Source organism: Manis pentadactyla, chromosome 3 (genome assembly GCF_030020395.1).
Source record: "Manis pentadactyla isolate mManPen7 chromosome 3, mManPen7.hap1, whole genome shotgun sequence".
NCBI lineage: Eukaryota > Metazoa > Chordata > Mammalia > Pholidota > Manidae > Manis > Manis pentadactyla.
In genome coordinates, this window is record NC_080021.1 from 89,462,215 (window position 1) to 89,475,202 (window position 12,988).

Here is a 12,988-nt window from a genome sequence, read left to right on the forward strand (position 1 = left end):
CAGCTTCATATAGTCCCACTTGTTCATTTTTGCTTTTGTTTCCCTTGCCCAGGGAGATATGTTCATGAAGAAGTCACTCATGTTTATGTCCAAGAGATTTTTGCCTATGCTTTTTTTCTAGGAGTTTCATGGTTTCATGACTTACGTTCAGGTCTTTGATTCATTTCGAATTTGCTTTTGTGTATGGGGTTAGACAGTGATCCAGTTTCATTCTCTTACATGTAGCTGTCCAGTTTTGCCAGCACCATCTGTTGAAGAGACTGTCATTTCCCCATTGTATGTCCATGGCTCCTTTATCGTATATTAATTGACCATATATGTTTGGGTTAATGTCTGGAGTCTCAATTCTGTTCCATTGGTCTGTGGCTCTGTTCTTGTGCCAGTACCAAACTGTCTTGATTACTGTGGCTTTGTAGTAGAGCATGAAGTTGGGGAGCAAGGTCACCCGATATTATTCTTCCTTCTCAGGATTGCTTTGGCTATTCGGGGTCTTTGGTGTTCCCATATAAATTTTTGAACTATTTGTTCCAGTTCATTGAAGAATGTCGTTGGTAGTTTGATAGTGACTGCATTTAACCTGTATATTGCTTTGGGAAGGATCGCCATTTTGACGATATTAATTCTTCCTAGGCAAGAGTATGGGATGAGTTTCCATTTGCTAGTGTCCTCTTTAATTTCTCTTAAGAGTGTCTTATAGCTTTCAGGGTATAGGTCTTTCACTTCCTTGGTTAGGTTCACTCCTAGGTAATTTATTCTTTTTGATGCAATTGTGAATGGGATTGTTTTCCCGATTTCTCTTTCTATTAGTTCATTGTTAGTGTATAGGAAAGCCACCGATTTCTGTGTGTTAATTTTGTATCCTGCAACTTTGCTGTATTCCGATATCAGTTCTGGTAGTTTTAGAGTAGAGTCTTTGGGTATTTTTTTATGTACAGTATCATGTCATCTGCAAACAGTGACAGTTTGACTTGTTTACCAGTTTGGATTGGTTGTATTTCTTTGTTTTGTCTAATTATCGTGGCTAGGACCTCCAGTACTATGTCAAATAACAGTGGAGAGAGTGGGCATCCCTGTCTAGTTCCCGATCTCAGAGGAAAAGCTTTCAGCTTCTCGCTGTTCTGTATGATGTTGGCTGTGGGCTTATCATATATGGCCTTTATTATGTTGAGGTACTTGCCCTCTATTCCCATTTTACTGAGAGTTTTTATCATGAATGGATGCTGAATTTTGTCAAATGCTTTTTCAGCATCTAGGGAGATGATCATGTGGTTTTTGTCCTTCTTTTTGTTGATGTGGTGGATGATGTTGATGGATTTTCAAATGTTGTATCATCCTTGTATCCCTGGGATGAATCCCACTTGGTCATGGTGTATGATCCTTTTGATGTATTTTTGAATTCGGTTTGCTAATATTTTGTTGAGTATTTTTGCATCTACGTTCATCAGGGATATTGGTCTGTAGTTTTCTTTTTTGGTGGGGTCTTTGCCTGGTTTTGGTATTAGGGTGATGTTGGCTTCATAGAATGAGTTTGGGAGTATTCCCTCCTCTTCTATTTTTTGGAAAACTTTAAGGAGAATGGGTATTACGTCTTCTCTGTATGTCTGATAAAATTCCGAGGTAAATCCATCTGGCCCGGGGTTTTTTTTCTTGGGTAGTTTTTTGATTACCGCTTCAATTTCTTCACTGGTAACTGGTTTGTTTAGATTTTATGTTTCTTTCTTGGTCAGTCTTGGAAGGTTGTATTTTTCTAAGAAGTTGTCCATTTCCCCTAGGTTTTCCAGCTTGTTAACATATAGGTTTTCATTGTACTCTCTAATAAATCTTTGTATTTCTGTGGGGTCCGTCGTGATTTTTCCTTTCTCGTTTCTGATTCTATTGATGTGTGTTGATTCTCCTTTTCTCTTAATAAGTCTGGCTAGAGGCTTATCTATTTTGTTTATTTTCTCAAAGAACCAGCTCTTGGTATCACTGATTTTTTTTCTATTGTTTTATTCTTCACAATTATATTTATTTCTTCTTTATGTCCCTCCTTCTGCTGACTTTAGGCCTCATTTGTTCTTTTTCCAATTTCAATAATTGTGATGTTAGACTATTCATTTGGGATTGTTCTTCCTTCTTTAAATATGCCTGGATTGCTATATACTTTCCTCTTAAGACTGCTTTTGCTGCGTCCCACAGAAGTTGGGGCTTTGTGTTGTTTTTGTCATTTGTTTCCATATATTGCTGGATCTCCATTTTAATTTGGACATTGCTCCATTGATTATTTAGGAGCATGTTGTTAAGCCTCCATGTGTTTGTGAGCCTTTTTGCTTCCTTTGTACAATTTATTTCTAGTTTTATACCTTTGTGGTCTGAAAAGTTGGTTGGAAGAATTTCAATCTTTTTCAATTTACTGAGGCTCTTTTTGTGTCCTAGTATATGATCTATTCTGGAGAATGTTCCCTGTGCACTTGAGAAGAATGTGTAATCTGTTGCTTTTGGATGTAGAGTTCTATAGATGTCTATTAGGTCCATCTGTTCTAGTGTGTTGTTCAGTGCCTCTGTGTCCTTACTTATTTTCTGTCTGGTGGATCTGTCCTTTGGAGTGAGTGGTGTATTAAAGTCTCCCAAAATGAATGCATTGCATTGTATTTCCTCCTTTAATTCTGTTAGTATTTGTTTCACATATATTGGTGCTCCTGTATTGGGTGCATATATGTTTATAATGTTTATATCCTCTTGTTGGACTGAGCCCTTTATCATTATGTAATGTCCTTCTTTATCTTGTTACTTTATTTCGAAGTCTATTTTGTCTGATACTAGTATTGCAACACCTGTATTTTTCTCTCTGTTATTTGCATGAAGTATCTTACTCCATCCCTTGACTTTTCATCTGTGCATGTCTTTGGGTTTAAGGTGAGTCTCTTGTAAGAAGCATATAGAGGGGTCTTGCTTTTTTATCCAGTCTATTACTCTGTGTCTTTTGATTGGTGCATTCAGTCTATTTACATTTAGGGTGATTATTGAAAGATACGTACTTATTGCCATTGTGGGCTTTAGATTCGTGGTTACCAAAGGTTAGCTTGTTTACTACCTTACTGTCTGACTTAACTCGCTTATTGAGCTGTTATAAACACAGTCTGTTGATTATTTCTTTCCCTTCTTTTTCCTCCTCCTCCATTCTTCATATGTTGGGTGTTTTGTTCTGTGCTCTTTTTAGGAGTGCTCCCATCTAGAGCAGTCCCTCTAAGATACCCTGTAGAGGTGGTTTGTGGGAGGCAAATTCCTTCAACTTTTGCTTGTCTGGGAATTGTTTAATCCCTCCTTCATATTTAAATGATAATCGTGCTGGATACAGTATCCTTGCTTCAAGGCCCTTCTGTTTCATTGCATTAAATATATCATGCCATTCTCTTCTGGCCTGTTAGGTTTCTGTTGAGAAGTCTGATGAAAGCCTGATGGGTTTTCCTTTGTAGGTGACCTTTTTTCTCTCTCTGGCTGCCTTTAATACTCTGTCCTTGTCCTTGATCTTTGCCATTTTAGTTATTATGTGTCTTGGCGTTGTCCTCTTTGGGTCCCTTCTGTTGGGATTTCTGTGTGCCTCCATAGTCTGAGTAACTATTTCCTTTCCCAGTTTGGGGAAGTTCTCAGCAATTATTTCTTCAAAGACACTTTCTATCCCTTTTTCTCTCTCTTCTTCCTCTGGTACCCCTATAATGTGGATATTGTTCCTTATGGATTGGTCACACAGTTCTCTTAATATTGTTTCATTCCTGAAGATCCTTTTATCTCTCTCTGCGTCAGCTTCTATGTGTTTCTGTTCTCTGGTTTCTATTCCATCAATGGCCTCTTGCATCTTATCCACTCTGCTTATAAATCCTTCCAGAGTTTGTTTCACTTCTGTAATCTCCCTCAGTATGTCTGCAATCTACCTCCGGACTTCATCCCTTAGCTCTTGCATATTTTTCTGCAGCTCTGTCAGCATGTTAATGATTTTTATTTTGAATTCTTTTTCAGGGAGACTGGTTAGGTCTGCCTCTGCAGATCCTTTCTCAGGTGTTGTTTGAACTATCTTGGACTAGACTAAATTTTTTTGCCTTTTCATGGTGAGAGTGGTGGCTGTAGGCAGGTTGCGGGTGTGTCAGCTGAGAGAAGAAAATCCTTTCCTGCTTGCTGGATGCCTTGCCCTTCTCTGCTGCCTGTAACGGTTACCCACACTCCTGGAGCTGCCACCGGGTTAGTCCCCTAAGCTGCTGTGGGCGGGGTCTCCGTCAGAGCAGCACGGAGCCCTGTGGGGAGTGGGAAGCATGCCAGGTGCGCTCCTCCATGTTAGCAGCGCCCCTGCTGGGCAGCTGTGTGGCAGCAGGGACCTTTGGGTCTGGGCCGGGCAGCTGTGTATAGGGCTGGCATTCCGGTCGGCTGCTGGGAGTGCGCCTGCTCCTTCTGGCTCTACTGCAGGTGCGCACGGGGCTTTCCCGCGCGGGCCTCTACCGGGCTCCTCTGGCTCCCCTGCCACCAGTGCACGCGAGCCGCGCCTGGGCTGTTCAGTCGCGCTGCTGCAGGCTCACACAAGCCTCTCCTGGTCCTGTCTGGCACCGTTGGTGCATGGATCTGCTCCCTGTCCCTTCCGACGCCGCCATCCCCGGTACATGCTGCCAATCTCCTGCTACTGGGCCAGTGTGTCGGGGTCCACGGCAGTTGGAGGAACGACTGGCAGGCTGCTTAGTGTCGTGAGGGGCTTCAGAGCTGCGCTGCCTCCCCGAGGTTTAGGGCGCCTAAGGTTCCCCGGGATTCCCAGCTGCAGGCTAAGTGTGTCAGGACGACTTCATCCAGCTATGGGGTCCCTGTCTCTTTAAGACTTGCAGAAAGCACTCGCTTTTCTTTTGTCTCAGGGGCGCCAGTTGCAGGGACCTTCCCACAGGTTTTGCTTTTCTGTTTCTCTAATATCCAGCACCCCGTGCACCTTGTGTCTGCGTTCCGGGTGCGGATTTCTAGAGCTGGTTGTTTAGCAGTCCTGGGCTTTCACTCCCTCCCCGTTCTGACTCCTTTCTTCCTGCTGGGTTTTGAGGTGGGGGAGCGTTTGGGTCCCGCCTGGCCGTGGCTTGTATCTTACCCACTTTGTGTGATGATGAGTTCTTACAGATGTAGATGTATCCTGGCTGTTGTACTGCATCCACTGGTGTCTCTTTTAGGAATAGTTGTATTTATTGTACTTTCATAAATATATATGTTTTGGGTAGGAGATTTCCTCTGAACTATTCATGCCGCCATCTTCCCATAATCCCCTGGAAGTTATTTTATTTAAAAATTATTTTCAAAGAGGGTAAAGAATCCTATTTATTGCAGCAGAAGGCTATTACCAATCAAATACTATAGTCATGAATGTTATTTAATAAGTATTTATACACATGTGCCAGATGCTAGCGACATGACTAATTTTTTAAGGAATATTTTAGAATAGTAATCCTCCTCACACTATTCAAACCAGCCCCTATCAAAAAAAAATCTCCTTACATATTTTATTCTACCAAAACAGTGACCCATCCCCCCACTGCCCCACATTCCTACTGACATCTTAGCTGAAAAGAGGTGGTTTATTGACATCTTATCTGAACAGAAGTGATTTATTTTGTGAATTTTATTGTAAGGGAACTTCAACAATCTGGAGACCATACTACAAAAGAATTTTGTAAAATCCTACTCTATTAAGACCATAAACCAAATTATAGATAAGAGAGATATTACAACTGACTTTTTATTATGGTAAAATATGTATCACAACTATTTTAAGTGCACAGATCAGCAGCATTAAGCATATTCACATGTTATACAACCATCCTCACCATCATCTCTGGAACCTTCTAATTTTCCTAAACTGAAGCTAACACATTAAACAAAACTCCCTTTCTCCTTCCCCAGCCTCTGGTAACCAGCATTCTTCTAGGAATTTGACCACTGAAGCAGTTCTTATAGGTGGAACCACTCAGTATTGTCCCTTCTGTGATGGTTTATTTTACTGAGCACCATGTCCGTAAGGTTTGTCCAGGCTGTTGCAGGTGTCAGAAGGCTCCTCCTTTTTAAGACTGAGTCACATTCTACTGTGTGGAAGACCACATCCAGTTTATCCATTTGTTCATCCACAGACACTTTGGCTGCTTCCACCTTTTGGTTTTTATGAATAATGCTGCTGTGAACATTGGTGTGGAAATATCTGTTCAAGTCCCCACATTAAATTCCTGACACTCAAGTGGAATTGATGGATCAAATGGCTACTCTATGTTTAATTTCTTAAGTAGCCACTATACTGTTCTCATAGCAACTCCTCCTGCCTGCAATGCAGGAAGGTTCCAGTTTCTTCATCTTGCCAATGCTTACTATTTTTTTTTTATAATATCCATCCTAATGGATATGAAATGGTACCTCATGATTTTGATGTACATTTCCTTAATAATTAGTGATACCGACCACATTTCATGTGCTTAATGGCCATCTGTAAATCTTTTCTGGAGAAATGTCTATTTCTTTGACCATTTAAAAAATATTTTTGGGGTTATTGTTGAGTTGTAGTTCTTCATATATGTTGGATACTAATCTATCAGATATATGATTCACAAACATTTTCTGCCATTCTGTATGTTGCCCCTTTTCACTCTTGATAATGTCCTTTGGTGCACAAAAGTTTTTAATTTTGATGAAGTCCAATTTACCCATCTTTTTTATTGTCTGTGCTTTTAATGCAATGTACAAGAAGTCATTGACAAATCCAATGAAAGCTTTTCCCTCATCTTTTTTTCTAAGAATTTTATAAATTTAGCTCTTACATTAAAATTTTTTATGTATTTTGGACTAATTTTTTTATGTATGGTGTAAGGATTCAAACTTGCATTTTGCTTGGGAGACCCAGTTTTCCTGGCACCATTTGTGGAAAGCTGTCCTTTCCCCATCCACCATCCTATCACCCTTAATGGAAGCCATTTCACCATCTGCATGAGGATTATTTCTGGGCTCTCTATTGTGCCCCACTGGTCTATGTCTCTTTCTATCAGTACCACACTGTTTTGGTCACTATAGCTTTATAGTAAACTTTAAAATCAGGAAGTGTAAGACCTAAAATTGACTTTCTTTTCAAAACTAGAGTTCAAGCTTGTTCAATTAAAAATTAGAAAGAATCACACTCTACCACAGGATCCTGAGGTTGCAGCAATCTTTTAAAAAATTCCCTCAAAAGGGCCCATCTCTTTACAACATCTCTTAAGTAAAACATAGCTTGAGTTCTTGCTGGTCTGTGGTTCTCGTCAATGACATTTTCATAGAATTCACTTGGGGTCCTTTGGGTGTAGGTAGGGTGACCCAGTCTCATGTAAGGTCATGTAAGATACATGTGGAAAAAAGTCACCACATTTGAAGAAGACTGCACCCTGTGTCCAGCCTCCTCTACACGGGGATGTAAAGCTTAAACACAGTTATTAACTGTTCTGGATGTAACATTAAAATGTAACTACTGACATCTGTCTTCTGTAGCTTATCAGACTACAGTAAGAGTAAAAATTTGTTTTCCATCAAGAAATTTAACACTGAGAAGGGAATGGCCCCAGTAACTGCCAAGACTGTTGGTCTCAGTAAGTGACATATAAGTTTTAAGTGTAATTTTCTGCCTGCACAGGCAGATGACACAAGTATGTTTCAAACTAGGGACAAGAATTGAGGGCAGTTAGGGACTCTGGCTTTGGGGTCTGATCCAAGGGGACATGGGTGCTGGTTCTGCCACCCACTGGCCATGTGCCCTTATCTGACACGTGACCTCTTAAGTCTGGGCATCCTTCTGGATAAAACATGATAAACATGACAGTGTTGCCTATGGAACTGTGGATGACACTGCATGATTCCCTGGTTTACAGTAAATGCTAAGAAACCCTAGTTCAGTAGTATTAGTACTTGGAGACCCTGGACTTTTAAAGCAGGAGGTACCTTCCCACCCTCAGGTGCTTCCAGACGCAGTAATTTAACTCACTTACCCTATCACCAGGTCGCACCATAGGTTCTTGCTTTGTACCTAATTTGTGCAAAATGTTGTAAGCAACCTTCATACTTCTCGTCCATAGTTTGCCTGTCAATGTGAATGACAAAGACACAAATAATTGGACACATGCATTTTCAGGTATGTATGTATGTGCACATCAAACCATATACAGAGTATTACTTTTTCATTTCAAGCCTTCAAGTACTCGGAGTCCCTGGAATCAAGATGGGAAATAAGAGCCAGCAACTCTGACTCATAAAACCCAAGAAGCCCAAACAACTGAATAAGGTATTAATGCAAATGCCCTTAGTGTGCAAAGTACCTATGACAAGCCACAGACAATCTTAATTATCTCAGATGCAAGGGGAGGTTCCTACCAGGAGAGAAGGATGGGGCTCCTGGCCATGGTGTGTCTCTGCTTGTTTACCTTGTGCAAAGTAACACATTTCCTCTATTGATGGGTCCTGTCTCATGTGACTGTGATGAATCTAGGGCACAAAAGAGGCCTTTCCAGGGCCTGACCTTCTGCCTTCCCATGTCCTATGTTTCTCAAACACAAATTTCCCTAATCTCAGGGCTTTAGGGTTTTTGGAATTCTTCAACTTAGATAAAGATTATGTTAAGTATTTTTTAATTATTTTAGAATTTCGAACTCTAGAAAAAATGACCACAAAGGATTAAAAACAGAAATAAAAAAATACTTCAGAAAAAATGGCTAGCTTTGAAGAACTTGCAGATTTCAAATCCCACCTTCACCCCAATGTCAAGACATTTCCTCGGCATTACCCAGGTGAGAGGAAGCAGTCTGAGATGGAATCAAAATGACACATAGAGGCCTTTTAAAATTTCAGCTTCTATAAGCTCTCTGAAGTAGTTAAGGTATTAGAAACTATATTAACACAGTAACGGTATAATAAAATTGAGAGCAACTTTAACTGTTTCTAATAAATGTAACCACTGGTTTAATTGTTTGATTTTAAACGTAAAAGCTAAATTAAAAAGGTTTTGCTCACAACATGTACTTTGAATGAAAAAACCCTGAACTTGTCTGATTGCATACTGGATTTTGTAGCAGCCCAGTTAGGGTTATTAATGTTCACCTAATATAGGATTTGTCAACTTGCCTCCACATAGTGATTGATGGGACAGTTACTGTTATCTTTGACTCTGTTAATTCCAAAGACAGTCCTGGTTCACATCTGTGCTCAACAAATGTTTCTTTATTTCATTAAGGTCACAGACAAGCTACAAAAAGCATGACATTAGGACATGCCTTCTCACGTACTTCTTGGGCACTTAAGATGATTACTCCGTTGAAGATTTCCTGAGGGTCCCCTCCATCTTCTCTAATTCTTCCCCAATACCACAGTCCTGAAGAACAGCTACTCTACAATTATTTGGTATATTATGTGGTGATTATATCTTTCCCAAAATATAGTTGCTAGCCATTATGATTTTATTTTCCCTAAGAAAAACACAAATATTTTGTGACATCAAATCTCTTTCATGTGAACAATGCTGGGGAGTGACTATAGTTGAATAAAAAACTACAATCAATTTGTAGTAATTCACAAAATCAATGTGTTATAAAGGAACAAGTCAACTACAACCAAAGAATTAGCACCATTATATTCTTTTAAAGTTTCAGGTTCATTCTTGGCTTGAAATTGGTATCATCACAAATTCATACAAAAGCCAGTTTACAATAGGAAACTTGGAAAGGGCAAGACACTTCGAAATAAGAGGAATATACTTCAAAGAGAAAAAGTAAGAAAGGGTGAGCTGCTGATTTCAATTAAAGAAGAAGCAACAGTTCCTGAGTGATTTGTAAAGGAGAAAGAAAAAAATTCGAATGAAGAATACACTACTTAGTGCAGCTGTCATTCAGAATGTGAGGTAGATAGAATTTTCTAGACAAGCAAAAGCCAGTGAGTTCATCACCAACAAATTGCCCTCATAAGGCATGTTAAAGAGGGTTCTTTAATATGAAAAGAAAGGGCACTAGTAAGGAATAAGAAAACATATGAAAGTAAAATTCTCTCTGGAAAAGTAAATACATAATAAAAGTAGTGAATTCATCACTTATAAAGCCAGTATGAAGGATTAAAGGCAAAAGTAGTAAAAATAACTGTAACTATAACAATTAAGGAATACACATGATTAAAAAAAGATGGAAAATGTGACAACAAAAGCATAAAACTTGGTGGGGGAGTAAAAATGTAGAGCTCTAAGAAAAAAGATTACTAATAAGAGAAACCACATCAGGCTATCAGCAGACTTCTCAGCAGTTTACAGGCCAGAAGGAACTGGCATGAATATTTAATGTATTGAAAGAGAAGGACCTTCAACCAAGAATTTTCTACCCAGCAAGATTATCATTTAAATTTGAAACAGGGATCAAACAATTTCCAGATAAGTGATGGCTCAAAGAATTTATAGCAACCAGCATTACAGGCTACGTTAAAGGGACTGCTGTAGATGGAAATGTTCTATGACTGAATAGCTTTCACCAGTGAAAATAAACTCAATTATACACAAAATTAGTCAAGGGATACACAAAAAGTGCAGATTATGACATCTAACACAAAGTGTTGAGAAGGAAGAAGAAGAAAAAAAGTACTATTAGACTGTGTTTGAAAAGCAATCAGTAACTTAATATAGACTGTTGTACAGTCAAGAAGCTATTTTTGAACCTTTGGTAACCACAAAACTAAAGCCTATGATAGATAAACAAAAGAATTAAAGAAGGCAAATCCAATCACAACACCAAAGAAAATCATCAAATATTAAGAGTATAAGAGAGGAAGAAAGAAACCGAGAGGAGCTATAAAAACACCCAGAAAACAATAAAATGGCAGTAAGTACATACCTATCAATAATTAACTTAAGTGTAAATGGATTGAATGCACCACTCAAAAGACATATGGTGGTAGAATAGATAAAGAAACAAGACCCATTTATATGCTGCCTATTGGAGACTCAGACCCAAAGGCATACACAGACTAAAAGTGAAGGTATGGAAGAAGATATTTCATGCAAACAAAGAGAGAAAAAGCAGGAGTAGCAGTACTTATATCAGACAAAATAGATTTCAAAACAAAGAAAGTAACAAGAGACAAAGAGGACATTACATAATGATATAGGAGTCAGTCCAACAAGAGGATATAACCATTATAAATATCTGTGCACCCAATATAGGAGAAACTAAATATGTAAAACAAATACTAAAAGAATTAAAGAGGGAGATAGGTTATAACACACTCATTGTAGGAGACTTTAACCCACTACTCACATCAGTAGATCAACCGGACAGAAAATAAATGAGGAAAGAGAGGCACTGAACAATACATTAGATCAGATTGACTTAACATATCTACAGATCATTCTACCCTAAAGCAGCAGGATACACATTTTTCTCAAGTGTACATGGAATGTTCTTCAAAACAGATCACATAATAGACCACAAAAAGAGCCTAAATAAATTTTAAAAGACTGAAGTTTTATCAAGCAGCTTCTCAGACCACAATGGTATGAAACTAGAAATCAATTACACAAAGAAAACAAAGCCTACAAACACATGGAGACTAAACATGCTTCTAAATAACAGATGAATCAATCAACAAATTAGAACAGAATCAAGCAATACACAGAGACAAATGAAAACAAAAATTCAACAGCCCAAAATGTGTGGGACACTGCAAAGGCAGTTCTAAGAGGGAAGTACATAGCAATATAGGCTTACCTCAAGGAACAAGAACAATCCCAAATAAACAGTCTAACCTCACAATTAAAGAAACTAGAAAAAGAAGAACAAATGAAACCCAAAGTTAGTAGGAGGGACATAATAAATATCAGAACAGAAATAAATGAAATGGAGAAGAATGAAACAATAGAAAAAAAATCAATGAAACCAGGATCTTGTTCTTTGAGAAAAAAAGGGAGTACACACATAAGCAAAATCAGAAATGAAGAAGGAAGAGTCACAATGGATACCAGAGAAATACAAAGAATTATTAGAGAATACTATGAAAAATTACATGCCAGTAAATTGAACAACCTAGAAGAAATGGGCAACTTCCTAGAAAAATACAACCTTTAAAGACGGACCAAAGAAGAAACAGAGAATCTGAACAGACCAATTACCAGCAACAAAATCAAACTGGTAATCAAAAACTCCCAACAAATGAAAGTCCAGGTGCAGATGGCATCATAGCTGAATTCTACCAGACATTTAAAGAAGAGCTAAAGTATTCCAAAGAGTAGAAGATGAGGGAATACTTCCAAACTCATTCCATGCCTTAGGACTTAGGAGAATACACAGGTCACTCTAATGCCAAAGCCAGACAAAGATACCACAAAAAAAGAAAATTCCATACCAATATACCTGATGAACACAGATACAAAAATCCTCAGCAAAATATTAGCAGACTGAATTCAAAAATATGCCAAAAAGATCATCCATTATGACCAAGTTAGATTTATTCCAGGGATACAAGGACAGTACAATAAATCAGTCAATATCATACACCTTATTAACAAAAAGAAGGATAAAAACCACATGGTCATCTCAATAGATGATGAAAAAGCATTTGAAAAATTCAACATCCACTCATGATAAAAACTCTCAACAATATGGGTATAGAGGGTACATACCTCAACATAATAAAGGCCATATATGACAAACCCACAGCCAACATCATACTTAATGGTGAAAAGCTGAAAGCTTTTTCCCTAAGATCAGGAATAAGACAAGGATGTCCACTCTTACCACTTTTATTCAACATACTTCTGGAGGTCCTAGCCATGGCAATCAAATAAAACAAAGATATAAAAGGCATCTAAACCAGAAAGGAAGAAGTTAAACTGTCACTATTTACAGGTGACATGATATTATACATAGAAAACCCTAAAGACTCCACTAAAAAACTATTAGAATAACTCAATTCAGCAAAGTTTTAGGATACAAAATTAATACACAGAAATCTGGTG

At 38.4% G+C, this 12,988-nt stretch overlaps 1 protein-coding gene across 4 annotated transcripts in view; it reads right to left on the minus strand.

The window, feature by feature from the left end:
* DIP2C (disco interacting protein 2 homolog C) overlaps positions 1 to 12,988 on the minus strand; it is a 307,297-nt gene that overhangs the window by 105,488 nt on the left and 188,821 nt on the right. For all 4 annotated transcript variants that reach the window (XM_057498097.1, XM_057498098.1, XM_057498099.1 and 1 more), the window contains one exon: positions 7,995 to 8,086. In XM_057498097.1, coding sequence (XP_057354080.1) covers positions 7,995 to 8,086 — 92 coding nt within the window. The remainder of the gene's footprint in view (positions 1 to 7,994; positions 8,087 to 12,988) is intronic.